Source organism: Nyctereutes procyonoides, unplaced genomic scaffold (genome assembly GCF_905146905.1).
Source record: "Nyctereutes procyonoides isolate TBG_1078 unplaced genomic scaffold, NYPRO_anot_genome, whole genome shotgun sequence".
In the NCBI taxonomy this organism is placed as follows: Eukaryota; Metazoa; Chordata; class Mammalia; order Carnivora; family Canidae; genus Nyctereutes; species Nyctereutes procyonoides.
This window is the reverse complement of record NW_026575130.1, coordinates 14,678,488-14,705,647: the sequence shown is the minus strand read 5'-3', so window position 1 is coordinate 14,705,647 and position 27,160 is coordinate 14,678,488. Positions and strand designations below refer to the sequence as shown.

At 41.2% G+C, this 27,160-nt stretch overlaps 1 protein-coding gene across 2 annotated transcripts in view; it reads right to left on the bottom strand.

Moving 5' to 3' along the window:
• Positions 1 to 21,139, bottom strand: part of SLC39A8 (solute carrier family 39 member 8) — a 72,994-nt gene extending 51,855 nt beyond the window's left edge. The window contains exons 1-2 of one of the 2 annotated variants that reach the window (XM_055342490.1): positions 20,787 to 21,139; positions 20,082 to 20,555 (exon numbers count right to left, since the gene is read on the bottom strand). In XM_055342490.1, coding sequence (XP_055198465.1) covers positions 20,082 to 20,300 — 219 coding nt within the window. In that variant the 5' untranslated portion in view covers positions 20,301 to 20,555; positions 20,787 to 21,139. The remainder of the gene's footprint in view (positions 1 to 20,081; positions 20,556 to 20,786) is intronic. The other variant, XM_055342491.1, reaches the window with a different exon arrangement.
• Positions 21,140 to 27,160: the final 6,021 nt, after the last annotated feature.

Here is a 27,160-nt window from a genome sequence, read left to right as displayed (position 1 = left end):
ATTATGAAACCAGTAGGATCCACAAGGGCTCTTCACAAAACAATCCAGGATGATAAGCCTGCATAGTATGTGTCTTAATAAAACTTCCTGAGCTTTTTTACCATTTGTTTTACATTTATTTACTGAGCTTTTGTCTTTCCATCTGTTTTTACAACACTGCCATTCTCAAGAGTACCACCCTGCTGTTTGCTGCAGAGCTTTGTGCTATCAGAGGTAGACTATAGCCCGCAGACACCCTACTATTGAGTGGGTTGACTTTTTTCTTAAAGAACTTTTCTCAGTGTTTGAGTTAAACTCCTTTAGTCTCTTGCCACATTAAGGTGATTTCAAATGGGTCTTATATAGATGAAGTGCCAAAGTAAGAAAGTAGTAGAGGTATGGGGGTTTAGATTCATACCATAAAATAAGATCTCAAATTATATCCAAAATCATTAAACCAGAGTCCCATGCATTTCTTCTTCTACTTCCCCTATTCTTTTTCCCTGACCAATTCTGACTAGTCAGAAATTTTTGTTTTGTTTTGTTGTTTTTGCATCTTTCCCAGACATATCTTTGTGGAAACACCGATGCAGGGAGAGCACGGGGCAGGGTTGAGTGATTAGGGCAATGTACTCCTCCAAAATTTTGTAGAGTTAAAACTTGCTTATGATACATGAAGAATCAGGCAAGATTTGAAATGACACAGCGTGGATAATGATACAGGCGCTGTACTTGACAAAACTTTGGTCAGGCTCTTCTAAGTCTGTGAGGCCTCAGCCTTGTGTCCATCCTTGGAGGGCCAGCATTGTTCAGTTTTAGCAAGAATCCTACCAAGTCAGCTTAGAAAGAATCTTCCATCTTTGATATCTGGTCACCCTGGCCTGCCTTCAGCAAGAATCCTATTAAGTTTGTTTAACCAAAATACACACACACACACTCACACACACACACACACACACACACACACGCTGTTTCCTCATAGTAATTTTCAATTCATTGACCCCTACCCTGCTCCTTGGCTATAAATCTCCACTTGTCCATGATGTATTTGGAACTGGGCCCAGTTCTACACTAAGGTCCCTTCTTCCCTATTGCAATAGTTCTTAAACAAAATCTGTTTTTATCTCTTCAACTACTGTTGTATTATACTACATGTATAATAACAATGTAATTATATTAGGTATTGCATAAATATTTTCCTTCACCCAACGAATATTTCTGGAATCACAAACGTCTGGGCATAATACTGATGGGAGAAGGAGCAGGTGGGAGAAGCTGAAGGATGGCGACCAAGAAAAAATAGTCCTAACACCCTCCATCAAGAAATCTAGTAATTATGGCAGAAGTAAATCACATACCAATATCTGTGAAATGAGAGAAAAAGTGATAAGTTCATGATACATAATGATAAAGCATTAGAAAAGTTCCTATAAGGGAGAAATGATATGCAGAGGAAATCATCAAAAACAACTTTGAGGTTAGACCTCTGAGAAAGTAGAAATAAGATATCGCCACCAGTGTGACTGAGGGACCTAGGAAAAGGAACATATTTGGGAGGATGGTGGCCAGTTTGGTTTTAGACATTTTAAGTTATAATGCCTGTGGGTCACCAGATGGAAATGATGAGTGAGCGTTTTCTGAGAAAGGTAGAGGCCAGAGATAAGGATGCAGCTGTCTTCAGTAAAGAGATAAGAGATGAGTGGGAGGGGAGAAGATCATCAGGAGACAGAGCACAGAAAGAAGAGAAAACCTTTGGGAATACACATATAAATTGTGCAAAAGCAGTAAAAAGAGACAGAGAACAAGAAAGAGCCAGACCAGCCCAAAACAGAAGAAATCATGTAGGCCAGTAAAATATAGTGAATACCTGTTGTTTTTGCCTGTCCAGGACCCCCATCATCCTGTAACAGACCACCTTCCTGTCTTGGGAGCCTCCTTCTATGTGATGTAGTTGGGGCTGACCACGGAAAATGTGACCCAAACCTGTCAACTATCTAGTAGAGCTATTGGAAAAAATTCTTTTCTGACTAGGATTGCTATGAGTCTAGGATTTCCTTAGGCCATCTTTCTAGTATGTGAAAGAAGGTGAACTATTGCTTAGAGATAGATAGGCTTCCAGCACCATAACTAATTCCTGGATACAGCTATGCCTAAAGATTGACTCTTCAGTGACCTGAGACAATGAATTGTCTTTGTGACTTCAGCTAATTAAAATTAAATTTCCTCACTTGCAAATGAAGAGTTCTGATTGATATATAATCATTCAAAAGACATTTTTAAAACTAGGAAATGAATGCTACATCCAGAACCTATGGGAAAATGAAAAGATAAGCTTTTTCACTCTTTAAATCTGCTCCATTCTTCCTTTTCTCAACATGTAGGCTATTTTCTCTACTTGGGTATCTACTCGAATGGCACAAATTAATTCATACAGAATCCTAGGACCATCTGACCCCATACCCATTGTCCCAAGGCCTTCACATGCCATGAGAAATGAAATCTAATCCCATTCAAAAGTCACTCCAATGATGGTTTCAGATTCTGTTTTTTCATGATCTGTGCTTCTGTGGAAACTGAACCATTCACATACCCAGTAAGTACACTGCTAAGTGTGGCTATGTACTCTCTTGTGAAGGTGAAAGTAGGAAGAGAAAGCACCTTGTAATGCACTTAGACTCTGTGACAATCAAAACTAGAAAGAAACATCTAGTCCAGTCGGTTTTCTAGGATGTCAAGTAAATGAGCCACAGAAACTTTAAATTTCATTACCAAGCCCCAGGGGAGCTAGGAATCGAATGGGAATTAGAATCCAAGTCTGAAAGAGCCCTAACTCCTTTCCTTTTAGTAACTTCTCTACACTGCCTTGCTCTGCACACTGTTGTTTTACAGCAGGAGCTATAGCCATCTTCTAGAACTTGCCAAGTATGGAGCTAAGATGAAAGCCAAACAACTCATCCTTCCCCATACCCTAAGTGAAGGACTCATCTCCTGTTTTTTGAAGATATGTGACAGGTAGGAGTCTGAATAAGAATCCACCCAAAATCTTCATCTGTCCTACTCTCATCAAAGCCAATCCAACTTATCCCTCACTGCCATTCATATATTCATTCACCAAACACAGGTCGATCATATTTTCTCTGGGCCAGATGTTCTGATAGGTGCTGAGAACAAGACATGATTCCATCTTCAATAAGCTTACCATTCAGTAAATAATATGTGTGTGTGTGGTGTGTGTATACACAAATGATATAGCTACAGTTTAATGTAGGAAGGGGAACAGTAAAAATAGGTGCAAAGTACTGTGAGGGAAAAGGTCTGGGAAGACTTCCTGAAGAATGAGATACATGTGCTGAGTCTGAAATGTTCTTTAGTGCTTTTGCTGGCTGGAGAGATAAAATGTGAGCCACAAAAACTTACATTAGGCAGAAATCAGTAATGCAAGTAAATATATGGTTCATTGACAAATGAATTGTCTAAACAATAGTTATTACAAGAGTACTGAGGAGCACATAAAAGCAATATTCTTATAATCCCTATACCAGTTACTAAAGTAAATTTAAGGAGAAATCTGGGATGGAGAAATCATGTCTTAGAAAAGTAAGCTGTCCAAGATGAAACAACTTATTACTGTTAACGACAGAATTCAGACTGTCTTTTTGCACTTTCTGACTTCTAAGCCAATACTCTTGCTGCTATACCCCTATGTTTTGCTGGTTGAACACTAATAAGAACACAAATAATGAAAGAGAGAACTGTTTAGACTCTAGCAAGGAGAATATTTCTTGCCCTTAAAGTGACTTGAGTCACAGAGTTAAATTACTCTTAAATCATACCCAAAGAGAAACCTTGAGAACAATCAAACACCAGCCAGGTCTCACCATGGTGAGAGTTAAGAAGGAAATGCATGATAGTTGTAATTCTTTGTTCCTCAAATAGCCCTCCTACTCATCACTCAACCAGGAATGTTGAACAGGTACAATAACCACACTCAAGCAGCAGAAAGCCCAGAACCTGACACAATACTCTCTACTACCTATCCATGGCTGCTGACATTGCCAAGAAGTCCTCCTGTAACAGAATCATCAAAACTAGAATACCTGGATGTGTGCCACTTTGAATGCTTTGCTTCCCTGCTACTATTTTAAAGTCAGTGCAAATTTAAATTTAAAGTCAGTGTTTTATTTTAAAGTCATTTGCAGCTCAAGCAGAGAAGCCAACCAGTTAATTCATCCCCCCAAGCTACTGTCACATAACCATACGACTATGACACCAGTAAGACTGGCCATAGATTCTTTGGAACATATTAAGAGGAGGAAAAGGAGAAGATCCAAAATAATAATGTAATGGGAAAGAAACCTCTGGAAACCGTGAGATCATATTTACCTCAGTATTCAATAATGCTAATACTAATAATATAATGTTGTGTGCCTGGCACACAATAGGGCTCAGTAAATACTTGTTGAATGAATAAATGTGTAAATGCATGAATGAACCCCTCACTTTACGGTATTTTTAAAAGCCAATTGCAAAAACATTTTAAGTCCATAGTAGTAACCTAACCAAATTAATGAAAAAGTAAACAAGAGCAGAAAGTAAAGTATTACATTAAGAGTGTTTCAAATATGGCAACTCGCCAAAGTTCCCAAAAGAACAACTTAAATATTTAAATGTTAAAAGGGTAGTTTGAGTTTAACAATTGGAAGGCCATTTCTGACCCCAGCACAGGTGAATAGTCCCATTCATTTATCCTTTCAGGGGTGATTGCCCAATGTCATAGAACCAGTGGCAGCACAGAACTACACTGGCAGCAGGAGTATTCAAAGTAAGAATGATTGAGAACATCACTTCTATATTTGTTACTGATGCAATAATGGAACGACCAAACCTTAGTCACAAGGAACATGAATATCACTTCTGAACCTCTTTGATGTTGCTCAATGCATATCTGTACTGAGTCACACTTACCAACACTCTCTTGAACTTTTTCTCTCTCAATTTCTTCTTCAGAGTTTTCTCAATACTATTTTACCAAGATAAGACGGACTTTTCTAAGGTTTGACCAAAATACATTCTAGGCAAGTGTTCTCTAGGTTTAAGGAATGGCTAATCAAGTGATTCCCAACTCTGATTTCCCAGTTTATTTTCCATTTTTCCCTCAAATTTTCTTATACTTCCTCCTGGAGCCACTAGAGTGCTAATGCATTCCCACCCAGAATGCACACATATACATGCAAACAGACAAATGCATGCACACACATGCATACACACATACACATATATGCATGCCTTCACATTCACTCTCAAAACTATTTCTTAAGAGGAGACAAAACATATGTGCATGCATTCACATTCACTCTCAAAACTATTTCTTAAGAGGAGACATATTTTCCTGGATATGCTATTAAAAGAAGATATCTTAAGAAAAATAAAATAATAAAATAAAATAAAATACAATAAAATAAGATACCTTGTTTTATGAAACCTTGTTCAAGGAAATAAGATTTATTATAAAACAATATGCATAGAGTGACATCATTATGATCAAAAAAAGTTAAATAAAATCTGGAAATGTATTCTTCAAAATATTAACTGTGTTAATCTCAGGATAAACACTGATGAAATAATGGGTGATTTTTATTTTTTCCTTTGTGCTTCTCAATACATGCCAAAGTTTTAGGCAATATATATGTATTACTATCTCAATTAGAAAAATAAAGTTAAATCATGAGGAGTTTCTTTTTTTTAAATTTTATTTATTTATGATAGGCACACAGTGAGAGAGACAGGCAGAGACACAGGCAGAGGGAGAAGCAGGCTCCATGCACCGGGAGCCCGACGTGGGATTCGATCCCGGGTCTCCAGGATCGCGCCCTGGGCCAAAGGCAGGCGCCAAACTGCTGCACCACCCAGGGATCCCTCATGAGGAGTTTCTTAAATCTCCTTCTCTAGGTACCTCCTAGAGAAGGTACCAATTACCTTGGTACCAAACACAATTAAGACAGGCTAGTTTTTTTTTTTTTTTAACTGAAGAAAAAGGAATTTTAAAAGCTATGGTGCACTTTTTAAAAATAGGTTTACAAAGTCTTCTGATCTTACCATAGCTGTTGACACATTTCTCAGCCCTGTCCCATCTACATTCAATTTCTCAAGGACCTCTCACCCCTAAAAGCCTGACATAATATCAGAGCACAGATACTCAGTCTGGATTCTTGGCTTTGGGACATTGACCTGCTTCTAGATGGTAGAAGCTACCATACTTTCCATCACATGTGTGGATGGCCCTCTCCCATTTGCTGCCAAGATCAGAAGATCCTTTGGGCCTTGCTGCTCACCAAGAGCCTCCCATTCAGTACCTCCAGGATTAAGGTGTAGGAGGTATGACTGTTCTCCAGGCAGAGCTGGGGCATATGCCACCAAGAGTGAGCTCATCTTTCAAAGTTATCCTTAGCACAGTGGTTTTCTTTTCTTTTTTTAAGATTTTATTTATTTATTTATTCATGAGCAACACAGAGAAAGAGGCAGAGACAGGCAGAGGGAGAAGCAGGCTCCCTGCTGAGACCTGGATGCAGGACTCAATCCCAGGACCCTGGGATCACAACCAGAGCCAAAAGCAGATGCTCAACCACTGAGCCACCCAGGTACCCCTAGCGCAGTGGTTTTCAAATGTGATCCAGGGACCCCTAGAGATTACCCAAACCCTTCCAGGGAAAATGTAAGGTCAAACTTATTTTTATAATAATATGAAGACTTCATTTTCCTTTTTCACTTGCATTCTTTTATGAGTGAACAATGAATTTTCCAGATAGTATGTGACATATGTCACAACATTGAATGCAGAAGCATATATGAGAATACATCTGTCTTCCACTAAGCTAGATATTAAAGAGATTTGAAAAAAATGTAAAAACAATGCCATTCTTCCCACTAATTTTTTGTCATAGAAAATACAATTATGTTTCATTAAAAAATGTTAATATGGTATAGGCTTATTAAGGTTATTTTTAATATATTAAACAAATATTTAAAATTATTTTCAAAAGTAATTTCTATAACGGTGAATACCAATAGATATAAACCACATATACTCCAGGTCTTTGGTGTTCTCAATAATTTGTAAGAGTACGAAGGGTTACAAACTTTGGTCTGGCACATAAGAATGACACATACCACTTAACTGTCACCCTGAGAACTTCTAATCGATCTTATCTAATATACCTCTCACCCTGTTTATCCTACATCCCCAAAAGATTGTTTCTACTAAAAAATGCCTTTGTCACTCTTCTACTCAAACTGGCTCCCCACGGAAAAACAAAAAATTTCCCTTCTGCCAAGAATCTAAAGTCCTGACACTGAAGAACTTCAATTATCTGTCTCTAATCTTCCTGACTCCCTTCACCATCCTCCAAAAGCATACCTGAACTCACTATTCTAACTAAAAAGTTTTCATGTGTCTTGTATTTTACCTTCTATGCCCCATGCCGCCCACCTACAATTCTGATATATCTCCTCTCAAAGATATATATCTGATATATATCTTTGGATATATCTACAATCCCTGTTTGTCCTAACATTTGGCCCCACCTCCTCTGCTTAATACTGCTATGCTCACCAGACTACCATACCCACGGTATTTTTGGTTAGCACTCACAGTGTGCTTCCTTATATAATCACCTGCTGGTGAAAATGGATAGCTTTTTAATAAGATCACATGAAGATCTAGAAAGGGTGGATGTATTCCTTTTATATCTTGTTCAACCCCAACAAGGCTTTGGACATGTAAGATACTTCATTTATAACAATCACTAATTTGCCAGATTAAGGAAAGGAAGGATGGATGAAAAAAAATTAGAAACTGGCACATGGTACCTGAGTATAATTCTGAGAAATACAACTGGACAACCTGAGAGTCACTTACCAGTCATTTATATCTGAAGAGCCGATTTTTCCAACCACGACTTTCTCTGTTCATACCAGGAAACTTTCCCAGAACCAGTTCGGTGGCCCTGATACTACAAATAAGCTCTACTGACACCAATATTTCCAACTTACCCTAAGAATGATAACTATATGGAGAAAATCCAAGTCTAAATGAGGAAAAAATTCTGACAAAATTCACAAATTAGAAGGAATAAAAAACTATTATTTCCTTCTACTTCAATGATACACAGGTTATATTTTAACATACTATTTCTTTTATACTATTTTAAAAATTTGCCTGCAAAAAATAAAGGAATGGCTGGCTTACCTTGAATTAAGTGAGGCAACTAGATTAATTTAAAAAGTTATGTTAGTATGTCAGTATAAAACTTAGTGTTACAAGGTAGAAGTTTTCATTCATCCAATAAATATTTCCTGAATACCTACAAAATGCCAGATACCATGCTAGTTACAGAAAAAAGAAAGTAATTGAAAAAGCCCCAGATCTTACAGACTATTGAAAAGTTTGGATATAAATATAAGTAACTATAGGATAGCCTGATAAGTGCTAAAGTAGGATTCCTTCACGTGAAGAAAGGATAATTAACCCACCCTAGAGTTACGGAACTGTCAGAGGCTTCCAGGAGAAAACAGTATCTAAGCTGAGATGTAAAGAAAAAAGGAGAAATAAGGTTGCAGAAACATGGGGGTAGGATTATTACGGCAGGGCCTTAAGTATCAGGCAAGGTGTTTAGATTTTATTCTAACACTAATGAGAAGCCACTTGAGGATGATGCAATGACCAGATTTGCAAATGAGAGATTTAAGTCTGGAGGCAGTGATGAGGAGCACACAGACTGGCACGGGGCAAGACTGGCGGAAGCAGCAACATGGCGGGGATTTTTTGAGCATTTACTGCATGCCAGGCAGAGGACTAAATGGCAAGATACAATAACTCATTTCATCTTCACAACAATCCCATCAAGTAAGTAAAATTACCCCATTAGACAACAGAGAACCCTGGAGTTTGGAAAGATAAGTCAGAAATAGGTTGACACTGACATTACCATGACAGGACTTAGGTGGAATAATGGGGGAGAGGTGTCTAGAATGACATCGGTTTTCAGCTTAGTCAACCAACCAAGCAGATGGTGATGCTGATTACTGAGATTGGCAAAATGGACTTACCAGGAGGTTGTGATGGAGGAAGGATAGAGTTGATGAGCTCCGTTTGGGACAAGTCTAGACCTGCTGAGTTGGCACATCAATCGGCAACTGGATGTGCCAGGCTAAACCTCAAAAGAGAAATCTGGACCCAGCCCTCTCCTTACAGAGCGTCGACAGATGAGTGATAACCTCAGCCAGAGGACAGGCTGCGGTTGTGCAAAGAGAGTGTGTAAAATCAAAAGGAAGAGGACTTGAAACAGAATCCTGTGGAACATCAATAGTTAAAGGATGAGCAAAGGACACTGAAATCGAAAAGAAGCAGAGAGATAAGAAAATCAAGGCACATGTGGTTGCCAGCAAGGGGAGGGTGTGTTTCCAGTAGGATGTGCTCAATAGTAGTAGAGGTAAGACCTACCAGCTCTGGCAGAGGTAAGGCCTGAGAAGCGCCCAGTGTGGGAAGCAATAAGAAGGTTCTGGGGGGTGTCCTACAGAGTAATCTCATGAAAGCACTGGGGACAGAGCCAGAGCCCTATGTGCTGTGGAGGGACAGGAAGGTGGGGAAATGGAATACGAATTCAAATATTTCCACTATTCATTTATATACAGAAAGCAGGGCACAAAGGCCATGACATAGTCAGGGGATTCACAGCATAGGGGCCCCACTAACACGGCATCTGCTGCAAACCAGGACAATGGAGAAGAAATGGCCATTCCAACTCGGAATGTCTGTTCTCCCAGACAAATGTGGACATTTCTGACAAAGGACTTATTTGTGTCTCAGTTTCTGGGGAGACTGATAAATGTCTTCATTCTCTCACAACAATGTTTTGAGTATCAAATGCCAATAATCAGGAAATAACATTGCAAGGTTAAAAAAAACTGTGAAGCTATTAACATCAGATTTTAGAGCTAGTCCTGACTATTGCAGAGACAACTTCAGCACGAGGAAAAAAGTAACAACTTTTTTCTTGTTTTACTGAAACAAGAGTAATATCAACAGAGAATACCTTCCTGCTTCAAATGATTGTATAGTTCCTAGTGGCTTCAAGAAGCTCACAGCAATTCTACCCTGACATCCAAGTACACGGATGGCAGTAGGCGACACTTGGCTTTTTGGAAAATCAATCAGTCGCTCTTGGGATGATATTCTTCAGCATGAGGAACAAAAGTGGAAAGAGCATAGGTTTCAAAGTCCAGTCACCCTAGAATGGAATTCTCACTCTGCTACTTCTGAGCTATGACTTTGGGTGAAGTTTTTAACCTACTAAGACTGGCTTTTCTCTTGGAAATACCTAGAACACTTACCCGGTGAGATTAAGAGGGCTAATGGGATGGTGTTTAAGGAAGTACTGGGCACAGTGCTTGGAACATGATAAGTACTCCATAAATGTTAGCCTCATTCCTCTTAGGACAGAACCTGCTTCCTCTCCTAGTGTGCAGGTCCTACCCGGAATCTTTCCTTAACTGAAAAAAAGGGGGATTGTGCCTGGGGAACTCAGTCAGTTAAGCATCTAACTCTCCATTTGGGTTCCAGTCATGACCTCAGGGTCAAGCCCCACATTAGGGTCTCTCTCTCTTCCTCTCCCTCTGCCCCTTCCCCTCCTCTCTCCCTCTCTCTAAAATTAATTAATTGTGGGCAGCCTGGGTGGCTCAGTGGTTTAGCGCTGCCTTCAGCCCAGGGTGTGATCCTGGAGACCCGGAATTGAGTCCCATGTCGGGCTATGCATGGAGCCTGCTTCTCCCTCAGCCTGTGTCTCTGCCTCTCTGTGTGTGTGTGTGTGTGTGTGTGTGTGTCTGTCTCATGAATACATAAATAAAATCTTTTAAAAAGAGAAAAATAAAAATTAATAAAATTAATTAATTGTTAATTAATTTTTAAAAAGAATATTTCCCTAACTGGCATTCATCTCAAGATTAGAAATAGAGCCAAGGTCTAGCTTTTCTCATTAACGTGTATAGGTAAAGTAAGCGAAGAATATCCCTAAATTCTAAGATCCCTGATCTATCATGATTGATACAGAAACTCAATCAGCCAGGACAATAGCTTGCATTCCTTAATAAAAGAAACTGTGTTTTTTTGCACATGTGCTCAATATGAAGCAGGATCGATCTGTGACCCAACTCAGAACTGGCCTACCGATTTTACCATTCCCATTGATCTAAAGTCTGGGCTACCTTTCATCTCCCACTTATTTCAGTGAGACCAAAGCAGCTCCTGTGCTATCAACTAACAAGGCCAGCTAGACGTGAAGGGCCCTGGATTCAGTCAGCTTATAAAACCCATACAGAGACCTTGAAGTAAATCTAAACTTAAAACCACAATTGGATCAATTTCTAGAAATATAACATAGACTATCAACCATTCACATTTCAGTAGTGATGTATATTTTGGACAAAAATAATAAAATACAGCCAACTCCTAAATGTAGCCTCAGAAGTGGAGGCTACACTGAAGAAGAAGAAATCTGGAAGAGAAAAAATGTCCATAATTTCAATGCATATTGAAATACTTAATATTATTTCATTAGCCTATATATACTTAAGGTTTATATTTGTAGGAATTTATCAGTAGTGGTCAATCAAAGGGAAGCAGAGGCAAAGGTAAAAGAACTTCAAGGTGAGAGTTGCAATGGAAGCTAACAATGCAACCAAAGTCATTGGACTGACATATTTCTCACTGAACTCTTCATTTCATTAATCCTAGCTGTCTTTTTATAGTAGTGCTTTCCTCTGTAAGTTGACTGACCCTGGGGTCCTCAGGCCTCTAGTGAAAGACGACTTTGTTAAGAAGGGTGTAGATATATCAAGTAACACAGTATTACAATAACTATGCATTGAGCATATATTTGAGGCAGGAATGATGCTAAGTGTTTTACCCATATTGTCTTACTTGTTATGTTATTTGAAGTAATAGAGGTAATGGGGAAAAAATCTTATTTGCGTTATTACATGTAATGCAATAAATATAGAAGTGCTTGAAATACAGTGATTGCTCAGTAAATGTTACGATTGTTCTTATTTATTTTGTAGTTCAAACAACCATTCTATGAGTAAGGTTCTTATTTTTTTAGTTCATAGACGTAAAAACTAACGACTGAGGAAGTTAAGTGACTTGCCTGTGTCTTGCCTGTGATTCCCCAGCTAATAAGTGACAGAATTAGAATTTCAGCCCAGGTCTGTTTGATTCCAGAGGCCAAATTGTTAACCATTATGTTGTATTTGCTACTATAGTTAGAGATCTAAGAAGCTCACCAAATAAATCGATGACAACTCTGGATTATTTTTAAGCTAGGTTCATGGAACTAAAGCCTTAGAGGCCTTATCAATGCACACCTGTTTTTGTTCTTTAGCCATTCAGTTAGTTATTTAAAAAGCCAAGGTATTAAATATTTAGACTTGGAAGGCAAAATACTACTTTTCAGGTTAACACCTTTGATCTAGATTTACAGATTTTTGTTTTTGTTCTCCTTAAACTCCAAGCCAAAAAAAACAACAGAGGATCTTTGGAAGCAGATAGAAACCAGCTGAATGAAACAAGGCTCCATTCGGGAGATTTTCTCTGCTCCCAAATCCCATCATCACAAAGGTAATTCAATGATAGTTTCATTTCTTTATAAAATAAATCTCAAGACTTGGTGAACCCACTTGGCTCCTGAAACAGAAAACTTGGAATAGTTTGAGAATAAATTAATTAGTTTCAATTACATGCAGGAACCTACTGTTATCTGGAGTTGAGGATGGGAAAACTCTCCGAAAACTACAGCTTCTTAGGTGGTCTAGAGTTTAGAAACATTATTTTTTCAAAGTAAATTTCATGGTAAATGATCGTAATATTAACCATTTGCACCTAGCAATATGGTCAGTCCCTTAAGGAAATGTCACTCTGAAAATAAGTAACTTGCAGACTCTTATCACCAACCACATTAAGCTGCCTTCAAAAAGGGGTGGCTTTTCTTTTCCCTGAGAAATATCAATCCCTTTCAATTCCAGGCCTCATTTTCCATTCCTATTTACATTCCTATTTTTCTCCCCCAACCCCTAATTACTACCAAAAGAAACTGATAACATACAAAATTCAAATGAACATTAAATTTAAAGAAAAAAAAAGAACCTTTAAACAACAGTCATAGTTGAAAAGCAATGAATTTTTATGATGGGAGAAAGAAGTCCCTGGCCCTCAGCATCTCCCAAAATGGGTATCATTGGGAAACAGGAGTAGGGCATGAATCCTGGAAAACATAAAAACTGCAAATCTCCCACCGGGCTACTCTATTCTGAACACCCCTAGTGAGGAATAAAGATCTACCCCCATTAAGAAAAAAAGTTTTTACCTCTGCCCTCTCCTGTTAATGTGTGTGAGAGCTCAAACTCCCCCTCGCAACACGGACTTGCCTGCGGTCAGAGTTCGTAATTCCCCTCACCTACTCTTCCCTCATTGCTTCCCTTGAAACCAGTAGCATATGCTATCACCAGCATTCATATGATGGTTAATCACGGCCAATCTAATGATATCTCTCACCTTATCTCAGTGATTACTTAACTACTATGCAATTTTGCCTTGCACACCTTCTCAAGGCAAAGGAATAAGGAATAAGTCTCCGTCTTATTCCTTATTTCGATTAGAAGCTCTCTAAGGAAGACAACCCATTATCACCTCTGGGGTTTCTATAGTCTTGGCACAGTTCCCTTCATGTGACTAAGCAATCAATAAAATGATTGTGATCAATGATGAGAAATTTCTACTCATCATTCAAAATCTGAAGTAATAGTTGCCCAGGCTAGGAAGAGTGTGATTTTTCAAGACTATAATTAAAAACATCCATTCTGGCACAGTGTTTAGGATTGCCTGAGGTTCCACCACTAACTATGTGACACTGGTCAAGTTACTTAACCTTTCTGTGCCACATTTTTCTCATGTGTAAAATGAAGATGATAATGGTGCCACTATCACAGGATTGTTGTGAATATAAAATATAATAATACAAATAAATTAGTTAAAAGGTATGACACATAGTAAAAGACCAATAAATTCCTAGATATAATTCTTTTTGATAAGTACAAAAGGGTGCATGTGACTCATAGGATAGTTAGATACAGAAAGAATAAAGGGCATTTTCCCAAACGGATCCCAATCATACCTGGCATGGAGGCAAACTAAGCTCTTGACATCATAGTCAAATGAATTAAGAGTGTCCTTCATTTTCCCAAAACTTCTTGGAAACAATGATCTAACTGTACACAGTCAACTTAAATGAGAGTGAATAATAGATGAGAATAGATACATTGTCTTGAAGGAAAGGCAACCAGAGACCTAAATGCAGCCTCGCCCTCTGTCCTGCCCTATGTCTCACCCTTCATTTCTCACCTGAACAAGCCGGCTGGAAGGCATTCCTAGAAGATTTACCTCCACCATTTCTCAGAACACAAAAGCCAAAAAAAAAAAAAAAAAAAAAAAGCCAGATGTTCTTTCTCTCCTCCCTCCATGTCAGGGTTTCCCACAACCTCCCTCATCTAACCCGCCATTACCCCCACCCCAGGAAAAAGCACAACAATCTATGCATACAACACATATGTAATGAACACACACACACACACACACACACCCCTTCTGTTGGCTACACACTGCTAGCCCAACCATCCAGCGAAATAAAAAGCCAAGAGTTCCCTCTCTGCCTCTTCCTTTGGCATCATTAGGCTGGAAACTAATGAAGTAAAAGATTTAACAATAGTTAAATGACACTACAGGCAAAAGATGGAAGTAGAAGGTATTTGTTTGGGGAGTATTTTTTGCCTGTCCTTCTAGTACAAGAGGCAGAGCCTTTATGCTACCTCCTGACTGTCTCCGGGCTCAAGCAATCATCATTACATCTGGAAACCACTGCAGTCTCCTCTTTCATTCCGTCTAGACCCAACCCAATATATTCCACACTCTCATGCAGATGAGTTTTCTGAAAACACAAGGCTGATCGTTTGCTGTTCTTTAATTAGACATATCATGCTATTGTGCATTATTATAGTTATGTGTGTGTATGTCATCCCTCCCTCAATAAACTGTAATGCCATGGCAGAACCCAAACTATATTACTCGTATTAAACAATCTTCACACATTCATTCAAAAAACACAGAAAATCGGGACTCCTGGGTTGAGCATCTGCCTTTAGCTCAGGTCAGGATCCTGGGGTCCTGGGATCAAGTCCTGTATTGGGCTCACCATGGGGAGCCTCTTCTCCCTCCGCCTATGTCTCTGCCTCTCTCTCTCTCTGTGTCTCATGAATAAATAAATAAAATCTTTAAAAAAAAAAAGAAATACATAAAATATGTGTTATGTACCAGGCACTATACTAGCCCCCAGAGATGAGTCAGGTCATTCTCTTCAATTTGTTTAAAATCAGATGTGTAGATATTGATGTAGGGGAGGGAGGGCATGTAAATAGAATATTGTGATGCATGAAATTATTTACATATCATACTATTATAATATAATTGCAATATATATTACGATTGCATAGGCACCAGTTAACTTAGGATCACATAGAAGGGGCTCCTACTAGACGCTTGAGCAGATCAAGAAAGGCTTCTCTGAAGAAATAACGTCTAAACTGATATAGCTGAAGCATCAACAGAGAGAACCAGGAACTGTGGGCAGTCCATGAAGACTGGAGTAGTGGCAAAGGATAAGGCTTGAGAAATACACAGCAGCCAGATCATAAAAGGGCTTGAACTACATTAAAGTGTTTGAAGTTTACCTTGAAGGAATTGAATTGCTTTAGTAAGAGGAGTGATACGATCAGAATCTACATCTACTTTAAAAATGACCATTTTCATTAGATAGTAGTCATTCAAACTATCTGTTGAACATATGAATAGTTAAGTGTAACAGCATAATAAAAAAAAAATACTTCCAGAATTCGAAAATAGAGTAATCAGTGAGTTGGTGCTGGCTTCGATGCCCCAGAAAGGTTTGATGGAGGAGTTTGGTGGTCTCATAAAAATGTACAATTTTGGTAGGGTAATTCAAGGAAAAGGAGGACTTTCTAGTTGGACACAGGAAGGATACAGGGAAGATAATGAGCTAGGAAGTGGATGTGCAAAAGTTTCAGGTGAATTCACCAAAGAGCAAATAATTTAGTTTAGTGAGTGCTAGGTGTGGAGAGAGATAGGTTGGCATCTCAGGGTCAACCTTGAATGTCAGTCGCAGTATTTAAACTTCAACAGCAAAAAGATAGCCGGCTCCTGGCTGAGTTTTGAAAGGAAAGAGGCATACTCCAAGTGTTGTGTTAGGAAGATTGAACATGAATTGGAAGAGGTTTAAAAACAAGGCTCAGGTAACAGGGTGCAGGAATGTAGAAGGAAAAATAAAAGCAGGATGTGTCTTGCAGGATAAATATCAAGAAGAAGAAGATGAAGAAGAAGAAGGAGGAGGAGGAGGAGGAAGAAGAGAAGGAGGAGAAGGAAGAGAAGGAGAAGGAGAAGAAGAAGAAGAAGAAGAAGAAGAAGAAGAAGAAGAAGAAGAAGAAGAAGAAAGAAGAAGAAGAAAAAGGAGTTGAGAGAGAGAAGTAAAATCATAGGGTTGGGTGATGGGTGAAACAAAGGTCACCTTCCAGGCCAACCTCCTGCACCCACACCCATGTCTCCAGCACCCCGACTAACCCTCCCTAGCCAACTGATTGATCTGAAGAGACACATTTCCTGCAGCTTGGAGTTATCATTTGGAGGGTAAGAGTATTCCCTTTTATCAAGCTGTTTAACCAGTGTCTACACCTAAGAACTAGAAGCTAAGGTTTTTTTTTGAAAAGAAAATGAAGAGAAAAGAACATTTGGAGGAGAGAGGAACATCCAAACAAATAAAGGGTAACACTGAGGACGTTCTTAAATCCCCTAAATCAATTACGAGGGGTATTCATTCAGCCAGGTTGCCCCTGTTTATGGTGTGAATCCCCTGAGATGGATCAAACTTACATCCAGTTCTAGGGGCCCAAGACTCAGTTAGCTCAAAGAGGTCCCTCCTCTCATTGTCTGGGATTGCCTGTTCTACCTGCTTTTTGTACGTCAGTAACCACAAGAAGCAGAAGGATAAACTCAATTGTTTTGTTGCCTCTGTTTTGAACTTGGGTCACTTTGGTATCCCAAAGCAACAACTTAATTTAATAGTACTTGGGGATACTAATATATATATTTTATATATATATTTTATATTATACTAGTATATATTATACTAGTATATATTATACTATATAATATATATATTATACTAGTATATATATATACTAATAATATATAATTATTATTATTTTGGAAGCCCTTCCAAAATTGTCTAACAAACCTCCAGGATACGGTAGTCTATTACTTGAGAAAAGCTGACCTAAGAAACATTACAGCCCTCATCCAAAGGAACAATGCCATTTGTAAATAGATCTCTTAGAAAATCTGATAAATCCCTGGTTCATCAAAATAAATTCTATTTTCTCAGCCTTTTTCAAAGTCAGAAAGTCAGGCTTCTCACAATAGGCCCATGCATTATTTATTCTACTTTACTGCAGGTGGAGAAACTGAAGTTGTATTCTTCAAAATAGAGATATGAAGGGCCACCTGGGTGGCTCGGTTGGTTAAGCATCCAACTCTGGGTTTCAGCTCAGGTCCTGATCTCAGAGTGAGATCAAGCCCCAGGGTGGGCCCCACATTCAGTTTGGGATCTGCCTGGGATTCTCTCTCTCCTCCTGTCCCTCCCACTTCATGTGTGCTGTGCTCTCTCTCTCTCTCTCTCTCTCTCTCTCTCAAATAAATATATTTTTAAAAAGAGAGAGAGATTAATGGCTCTAAATTTTGCTCCAAATTGGATGGTGTCTTGCTGGAGCAGATACGAAAGCCAGCAAATTAATGGATTCTCTGGAATGCCATTTCATTTGTCACCATTTAACTGATGACTATTGTTTTCTTTAGCACTTTTTAGTTGATGTTTGTTAGGCCTGATTACATGATAAACTTTCCTCAGCTTCCCTTTGTTTCCAAAGTAATTGTGGGCTTCTTCCTGTCTCTTTTTGATGCCCACAGATGCTATAATGATGGTACTTAAATATGCAAACACGAGATTAAGAAACAAGGTGTCAACATACATACATATAATTTATTTATTGAGGCATCCGACTTATTCATAAACTGGGGATCATATTGCTAATAAAGTTAGCCGATCTTCCTAAATATTTAGGTATATTTTCCAGTGTCTTTGCCAAAAGATGGTTCAGGGTCTTCTGTCGCTTTATAATTCATCTACACCTCCAGACATGACAAGATAAGGAGATAACTTAAGTCAAAACAATGTGTGGGCCACAGATATGCAGCTGCCAGCGAAATCCCCGCACTCCTTTCCAAGCAGATGACCGCCCCTCCTCCTACCTAGAATACTTTAGTCAGCTGTTTCCCCTAATTGAAAAGAAGAAAAAGCAACTAGACAGAAAACACTTAGGAAGGTGTTTGCTTTATTTTCTAAAATAGCTGTATACTATGAGGGCATTACAGTTTTCCAACACGGAAGTTCTCAGATACTAAGCAAAAGGAAATAGCGTGCCAGAAATGAACCTATAGATAGTTTACTAAAGAACATACATAAGCGGACCCCAAAACCCTTCCAGGTCAAAGGCAGGTCACCCTCTGAAACCCCTGTGGCGTCAGAAAGTTCTACTTCTTCCTAAGTATTATATGTTTTAATTGAGGTAAGGGAGTTCTAGTGAAAAGAACGCCAGCCTATCTATAATGTTACTAGCAAGGATTTTACCTGATTAGAGTTTCCCTAGCTGGCATCTAAGATTAGATAATGTTGGGAAATGCTAAATTCCTGAGTGGAGATACAGTATACAGTATTTCCCACAACATCTCAGAATGCAAAAATTTCTGGTAACACAAATGGACATTGCTCCGAAGTGGCAAACACTATGCAAACTACTGCATGCTGCTGTTCATCATCAGTTGTCACCAGAACAAGAACAGAAGGGGAAGAAGAAAAAAAAATCAAGACGCCGGGTTAACCGGATTTTCAAAAGTGGGGAGGAGTTTTGGGGAGGATGCTAATAATGTGCACTTTGCCCACCTCACAGCTTTAAGAAATACTCAGTCATAGGATATTTATTAGGGAGATGACTAGGTATCTACAATGGGCATCTTTTTTTTTTTTTTTTTGAAATGTACTAACTGTATGATCTTAAAATTCCCCCAGGTAGCCCATGGCTGTCCTGAAATCCTAGGCGTTACCAAATGTCTAGCTAAACCTGTGTATAGGTACTGAGCAATATATTTTTTTTGGTTTTGAATGAAAATCAAAATCAAACACTTGACCTGACAAATGACTAAAGACTAGGAGTCTAAACCCAGTCTGGGCACCAACCGGGTATGTGACCTCGGTCCGGGCCTCCGTGGTTTCCCCATCTCTGTACAACAGCCCCTTCAGCTCTGCGCGCCTATGAAACCCGCCTAGGAAAGACACCTGCGCTGTATGTACCCCGTGGGCAGTTCTTCTCCATCAGGCAACTGTTGATGAGGGTGGCGTGTGAGCCACCGTCTGTGCTGGGAAAATTCAAGCACACCGTTCCGATCTAAAAAGTGTCGTCTCCTAAGATGCATCTTTTTTCTTTTTTTCTTTTTTTGAAATGTACTAACTGCATGATCTTAAAATTCCCCCAGGTAGCCCAGGGCTGTCCTGAAATCCTAGGCGGTACCAAACGTCGAGCTAAAACTGCGTTTCAGCTAAACGTCCTCTAAAATTCCGTAACCGCCCTGGCTAACGTCCCAGCGCCTCAGGCGCAGCACCGCGAAGTCCGGCTCCCGCAGCAGCACCAGCCCTTAATGAGAGCCGCCAGGAGCGCGGCGTGGGGAAAAGCAAAAGTGCCGCGGGTCAGTTACCGCCTCACGCTCGGAAAACGCCGCGATGTTCTTCTTGCCTCCGCTTTTCCCAAATACGTGGCGTCCCGGCCCCCGGAGGCCCGCGGACGCCGAGCGCCTGGGGGGCCGCGGGGCCCCGCCGTACCTGGTTGAAGTGCAGCCGCGCGGGCTCGGCGACGCCGGGGGTGGGGGCGGCTCCCAGCTGCTCCAGCAGGTGCGCCAGCTGCGCCGCCGACAGGCTCCGATTCGCGCCGAACACGCTCAGCACATCCTCGCTGAAGGCCAGCCCGGGGCCCGCGGCCGCGCCTCCGACGCCCGCGGCCGCCAGCAGCAGGAGCCCGGCCACCGCCCGGCCCGGGGCCATGCCGGCCGGCGCTGCCTCGCGGGGGCCTGGGGCGGGCTGGAGCGCACCGGAGCGCTCTGGGCGCGCCGCCGTCGGTGCCCTGGGGCGCGCGGCTCGGGCGTCGGCGCCGGTCCCGGTCAGCCGCGACGCGGGCGCCCCTGGTCCTCCGCCGCCTTCGGGACAGCTGCAGCCCGCGACCTGCGGGGCATCGAAGTGCAGGTGCCGCCGGGCGTGGGGAGCGAGAGGCAGAGCGGGGCCCCGGGCCTCCTGGAGAGCCTAAGATAAAGAGGACAAAGGGGGACAGAGATAAAGGCCAGCGGGCCCCCCGCCGGCCAGCCCCGGGAGCTGCGCGTTGCCCGAGCCCTCGGACGCCCGGCCGGGCAGGGGGCCTTGCAAACGTCCCGGGATTTGCTTAGTGTGGGGCCGCCCGCTCCTCCCGGATATAAAGTCCCGGACCGAGCGGTTACTTTAGGAAGAGCGAAAACCATTCTCAGGGCACAACCGCACCTCTTCTTCCTGTCTTGCTGCTAAATGGCCTGAGAGCACACTTGGAAGGGCTTGGACGGGCAGGCCCCAAAGAGCTGCAGGCAACAGCCCCTCCGCAGTCCCGGGCTCGGCGTCTAGACCGGACCCTCCCTCTGCCGACGGCCTCGCCGGGCTCGGCCAGCGACCGGCTGACCTCTCACCTCGCCTGTCTGCTTCTGTCTCTGCGTCTCTGTGTGTGTCCACGTGAGCCTCAGGCTCGCTCGCTCTCTCCAACTCTCTCCCCCTCTCTCTCCCTCTCTCTCCCTCTCTCTCTCCCTCTCTCTCCCCCTCCCTCTCTCTCTGTCTCTCAACACTCTCTGGCAAGTCAGCTCTGGAACTCCGAGGTCCGGCCCTCCGCCCTTTACAGATAAGAGGCGGGCCCTGTCCCCGCCTCTCTGGCACTTGGTGACACACACTCCCCCGGCCTGAGCTCCCGCGCGCGTCCACGCCGGGGCGCAGGGCCACCCGCGCTGCGCGCTGCGCCTCCCACCAGGCTCTCCGCCCTCCCCCCGGGGGGGGGGGGGTTACCTGAATGCCACATCTGGGTCGGCGTCCCCAGCCTCCTTTCTGGTCTCGGCGGTCCCTTTGTTACCTTGACGAAACTAACTTCCTGGAATAGAGTCTGGAGCCCCATGCATTGTCTAAGAGATTAGCAGGATTTGCTTTTTTGTCTTACTTCGTAAACTCCGGGGAAAAAAAGGAAACCAAATCTCCAGCGTGGGGCCGGGCTAACTGAGCCTGCACTGCCCAAGTCGGCCCTTCCTGACGCCGCACAGGATATCCGCAGATCAGAATGAATGTTTGTTTGTTCAAGTGAGGGATCAAGAGAAGCTGACTTAGGTGTGAGATCAACAAACTTGTGCAAAGTGAATGCGGTGTTTGGGGACAAAGGTTGTGTCTAGTGGATACAATTGTCCAGAAATAAAGTAAATCTCGATTCGCTGCTGCATGGCGAAGTACAATAAGAATTCGGTGCTCCTGCCCTTCACACGGAGAGCGCACAGCCTCCCAGAACAGCAGATTTTAAGTGCAGAAAAAGGCAAAGGGGCAAAAATCTCCTTTCCCATGAGGAACTTAGATGCAAAGGTGAAAAACAGAAACAGAGAAAATTCCAGAATGATGAGAATCCAGAATGATTAGGAAATTCTAATGATGAGATATAACTGAGAGGCTATCATATGGAAAGTGTTTAACTATGCTCTAACTAGTCACAGGGCAGAGTCACCAAGAGGAAGGTTTCTGTAGAAGATAAAGCACAAGTGCTTTGATAGGTAGTGATTTCTCCGTGATTCAGAGTGTTTCAAGCCCACCCACAGGTAAGCGGTAGGTTCTCCTACCTCTTGTCTTGGAGGGAGATCAGCAAAATGACCTTGGATGACGTGCCCCTTCCAATAATAAAATCTGTACACTTGTTAGTAATAATTTAGGGAATTACAATGGTACAAAAAGGCAAATGTTTCACCCAGGGGCCAGAAGTAAGTTCATGTTACAGTTAAGCTCTTAAGTTACACAAAAGATGAGACTCTTCCAGATTTTTATTGGATTCTTAAATGTAATTTGTTGCCTATTTTTCCTTTTGGCCCCAGTGACTCAAAGTGATTCTGGGAAATTAATGAATGCTTTAGGTGGTTCATCCACATCCAGCAAATGACTTGAACTGCAACATTGATAAGATGCTGGACTCTCCACAAATATACATGGGTTTTAAATAATACAAATTTTGTATTGTGTATTTTTTAAATAAAATTTTTGTAGTAGTCATTCATGTCTATATACATATGTTTTGCCTGCCCATCAACCCCAAAAGACAATAAACAGTAAAATAAGTAATAATCAACTCGCTTGGCAACTTTTCCAACTACAGTTAACATAATTTAAGCATGCAATTAAGGGAGAGTGTTCAGAAAATTACAAGCTACTAACTACCAAATTGGTAAGGCTAATTTCTAGATCTTCCACTCTAATGAAATAGGATCACCAAAGTACTACTCAGATAATGTTTTGGGGCTCAAAATATGGCATTCTATCAGCAATATCATTACTGGGAAAAGGACTTACAGTTTAAAATATAAGGCATGATGTTAATGACTATAATTTCTCTCAGAAATTTGCCTTAAAGGTTAAGTAATTTTAAATGATAATATTTAAGAGAGCGTACCAGGAATACCAGCCAGGATATAAAAAGATGCTTTCTCTTTCTGACAATGTCACCTGGGAAACTTGGTCTTGGGTTCAATTCCCTCACCTATCAAACAGGAAAACTGGGATAGAACATGCATCCATTCCAATTTTATTTCATTCCAGTCTTATTTCTTTTTTTTAAAGATGTTATTTATTTATTCATGAGAGACAGGGAAAGAGGCAGAGACACAGGCAGAGGGAGAACCAGGCTCCATGCAGGAAGCCCGATGTGGGACCCGATCCTAGGACTCCGGGATCATGCCCCGAGCCAAAGGCAGACGCTCAACCACAGAGCCACCCAGGCATTACTCCAGCCTTATTTCTAAATGTCTAATTTGGGAGTCACCTTTCAGAACAAAACATGAAACTCCTAGAAGAGAAATAAAAGTTCAATTCTCCAGGGGCACCTAGGTAGTTCAATCAGTTAAGCCACAGACTCTTGGTTTGGGCTCAGGTCATGATCTCAAGCTCATGACATCCAGCCCCATGTCCTCAGGGTCCCTGATCAGTGGGGAGCCTGCTTATCCCTCTCCCTCTGCCCCCTTCTCTGCCCCCCCCCCACATTCACGCCCTCTCTCTCACTCTCTCTTTCAAATAAATAAATCTTTAAAAAAAATCAATTCTCCAATGGAAAGGACATTTAAAGTCAAGTCTTACTTTTTTTAATACCTTTAAATTTTTCTCAGTCTTCATTCTTGTATTACTATTGCAAAATAAGGAGCAAATTGGCATCTTTTAAACTTTCTCATGCATTCATTTCCCTGTGGAAATCTAACACGCAAACCTTAGAGACAGCACATCCTTTCCTCTCTTCCCTTTCCTTTCTCTTCTGCTCCCTCCAGTCTCAAAGCCACAACATGGAGCATAATATGGTAAATAGTATCCATATGGAGGCAGTCACAGTGGCCCAAAGAGGGGTGCTAGAACCTGAACAAGAGAAGGGTATCCAAGTAGGAGGGAAATTTAGTGTGGGCATGTATAGTCCACACAGGGTGACAAAGGTGTCCAGATGGAGGAGGAAGATAGAAAATCAGAAGATGCATTCCCTAATCGGCACGTATTTCTGGGAAGAGTGTGTGCATGCACCCCAGAATGTCAGCATCCAGGTATATGAGGGGAGCAGCCTTCCCAGCATTGTTTGTCAGAACCCAGGCTGGAGGATGGGTGCATCTGCAGTGGCCTGGTGTAGGGTCTCAGAGTCAGAGCAAAGAGAGGAAGCCATCTGTAGGTGGAGGGAGAGAGAGGCAGCTGATTCTGGAGAGACAGAGCCTGAATGGGTGAGAAAGGCATCTGTGCTTGATGGTGGACCTGCATAAAATGTCAGATAGAGAAGGGTGGGTGAGGAGAGAGATCCAGCCAAACAATAGCATGAGGTACCAGACTCTGTGCAGTGAGCAGAGAACTGCTTGACATGGAAGGTGTGAGGGTGAGATTTATAAGAAATATGTATTTGATCTTCATCCCTGTATCTGGCACACAGCAATGAAAATGCTTGGAATTTCCTAAGTTATGAGAGTGACCAAGGTACCTGAGGTGACTTTTGGCCCACACCTGAAGTTGGGGACTGCCTGCCAGGAGAATCAACCACGTGATTATAAGGCTACAACTTGCAGTACCACCCCCTGACCTCTGGAGAAGGGAGAGGGGCTGGGAGTTGACTCCATTGCAAATGGCCAAGGATTTCATCAACCCTACCTGTGTGATGAAGCTCCCATGAAAATCCAAAAGGATTAAGTTTGGAGAGCTTCCAGGTTGGTGAACGCATGGAGATTCATGAAGAGTGGTACCCCTGGAGAAGACGTGGAATCTCCAAGCCCTTTTCCCACACCATTCCCTGTGCATCGCTTCCATCTGACCATTCCTGAGTCACATAAGGGATCTAGTAGATAAAGCGCTTCTCTGAGTTCTGTGAGTCATTGGAAACTCCAGTCTATAGTCGCTCTGTCAGAGCACAGATGCCAACCTGGACTTTGTAACTGCCACGGATAGGGGGCAATCTTGTAGGACTGAGCCCTTAAACTATGGGTTCTGATGCTATCTTCAGATAGATAATGTCAGAACTGAGTTGAATTGTAGGACACTCCACTGGTGTCTGAGGATTGTCAGATATGTGTGTAAAATCCCCTTGTATTGAATTTGGGGTACAGAATCATAGGGTGTCAGAATCCAAGTAGGAGGAAGCAAATGGCATCAGAAATAAGAAATTAATTATACATGAAGGAATTCATCAAACAAGTGAATATATTAATGAGATAACAGCCAGTTTTCTCACTGCCAAGGAAGGAATCTGCAAAGTTGGAGAGGGAGAAAACTTAGAATGACCCCATGCTTTTGGGTTGGAATTGTAGATGTCATTGCAAATTCATATTTTCACCATATAAACAAGTAAAAAACACAAATAGTTGTGAAACATATCCTAGCTCTGTCCACTGGCAGGTCCTGGAAACAGTGATCCCCAACAGCAATCAATGAGGATACCTATGGCCCTCAGCTTGGCTTCTAAAAACTCTTCTCAGGGGGTGGCTAGCTGTCGCAGTTGGAAGAGCATGGGACTCTTGATCTTGAAATTGTGAGTTTGAGACCCACGTTGGGTACAGAGATTATTTAAGTAAAAATAAGACTTTTAAAAATAAAATAAAATCTATTCTCCACTAATAGGAACCGGGGTTCCCTAGGGCAAAGGTTGATTCTAGGACTAGGCAGTAAAAGTACAAGCTAACCCTGGAATCTCTTGTTGTTCCTGAAAACAAGGAAGTGGTCAGAGAATGTAGAAAATACATATTAAATTATTCCAAGATAATGAAGCGTTTAGATCAGCAACTTACACTCAAATGGCTCCATGAGGAAAGGTCTTTGCTTGCATCTTTTTTGTAAGTTTGTAATTGCTTCAAAATTTAAAAAATAAACATTGGATATTGAAGGTAAGAAGAAAGTTCCCACAACAAATTGCATAGAAATCAAATCTTAAAGTTTTGCTAAAATCCCAACCTTATAATATTCAGTGAAATTAATTTCTTCATTTCATACATATTTTTAACATCTGTATCACAGTCCATGCTCTCTGGGGATACCAGAATGAAAGAATGCATTTTATTTTACCTTTAAAAAGCTTGTAGTTCAGTTTAAACAGAAATAAGATGATTGCACAGTGGCTATTTTAAAGGTTGCAGTAGAGAGAGCTAAAAGCACCTATATTTACAGAAGATGCTGAGTGAATAATTGACAGAGCAGGTAACCCTTGAGCTTGAAGGATAAGCAGAAGTGTGAGAGAAAAGCTAGGAGTGGAAGCACATTTCAAGATGAAGAAATGCTGAAAGACTTGAAAGTTAAAAAATCAAAATCAAACTGCTGAGAGGCCTGAAAAAGCAAGGAGAACCACAAAGGGGTCTTTGGAACTGGAGAGACTGGAGCATAACGGAAGGATCTAATGGATTCCAGAAAACACTCCAAGTTCCACCGGGTCAAAGACATCTTCATCTACTGACGCTCTGGAAGATTCTTTATGATCATCGGTGACAAAAATCTCCTCAGTGAATTAAACTTCCTTTTTCCTATATTACAAACACCAAATAATATCCATTCCTTGTTATTAAAAACATGCCACACATAAAAGGTAACCCTTGCTCTGTCCATATCCTACGTGTGTAATATGTCTATTCAGCCATCGATGCCACAGACAATGTAGGTAGGAATCAGATTTCTTCAAGTCCTCTGTGAACTAAATTACTAATCTATAAAACAGGGATTAAAATAATATCTGCTCAACCTATGTCACCGAATAACTGTGAAAATCAGATGTGTGTGAAAACTCTTTAGAAACCATAAAACAGAATGTCGGTATTATTATAAACTAACATGGTAGGGGAATGTGGCCAGTGTGATCAGCCCAGTGAAGTGCCATTGAGAAATGGACAAAAACAACCAAGAATACCCTAGAACAAAAGACTACTTTATAGCTAACAAAATTCTTGAGGTTTTTGTTTTCCAGGAAATTAAAGCACTAATCAGAAATAGAAAGACCCATGGATATCATCAAGTCTAATCTGGTCATTTTTTGAGTAAGGAAAAGAAAGCTCAGGAGGGCCAAATGAAATAGCAAAGTAACACATTTAGACTGGAGCATAGGCCCAAATCAGCCTCTTTCCATTTTACCACCAAAAAAAAAAAAAAAAAAA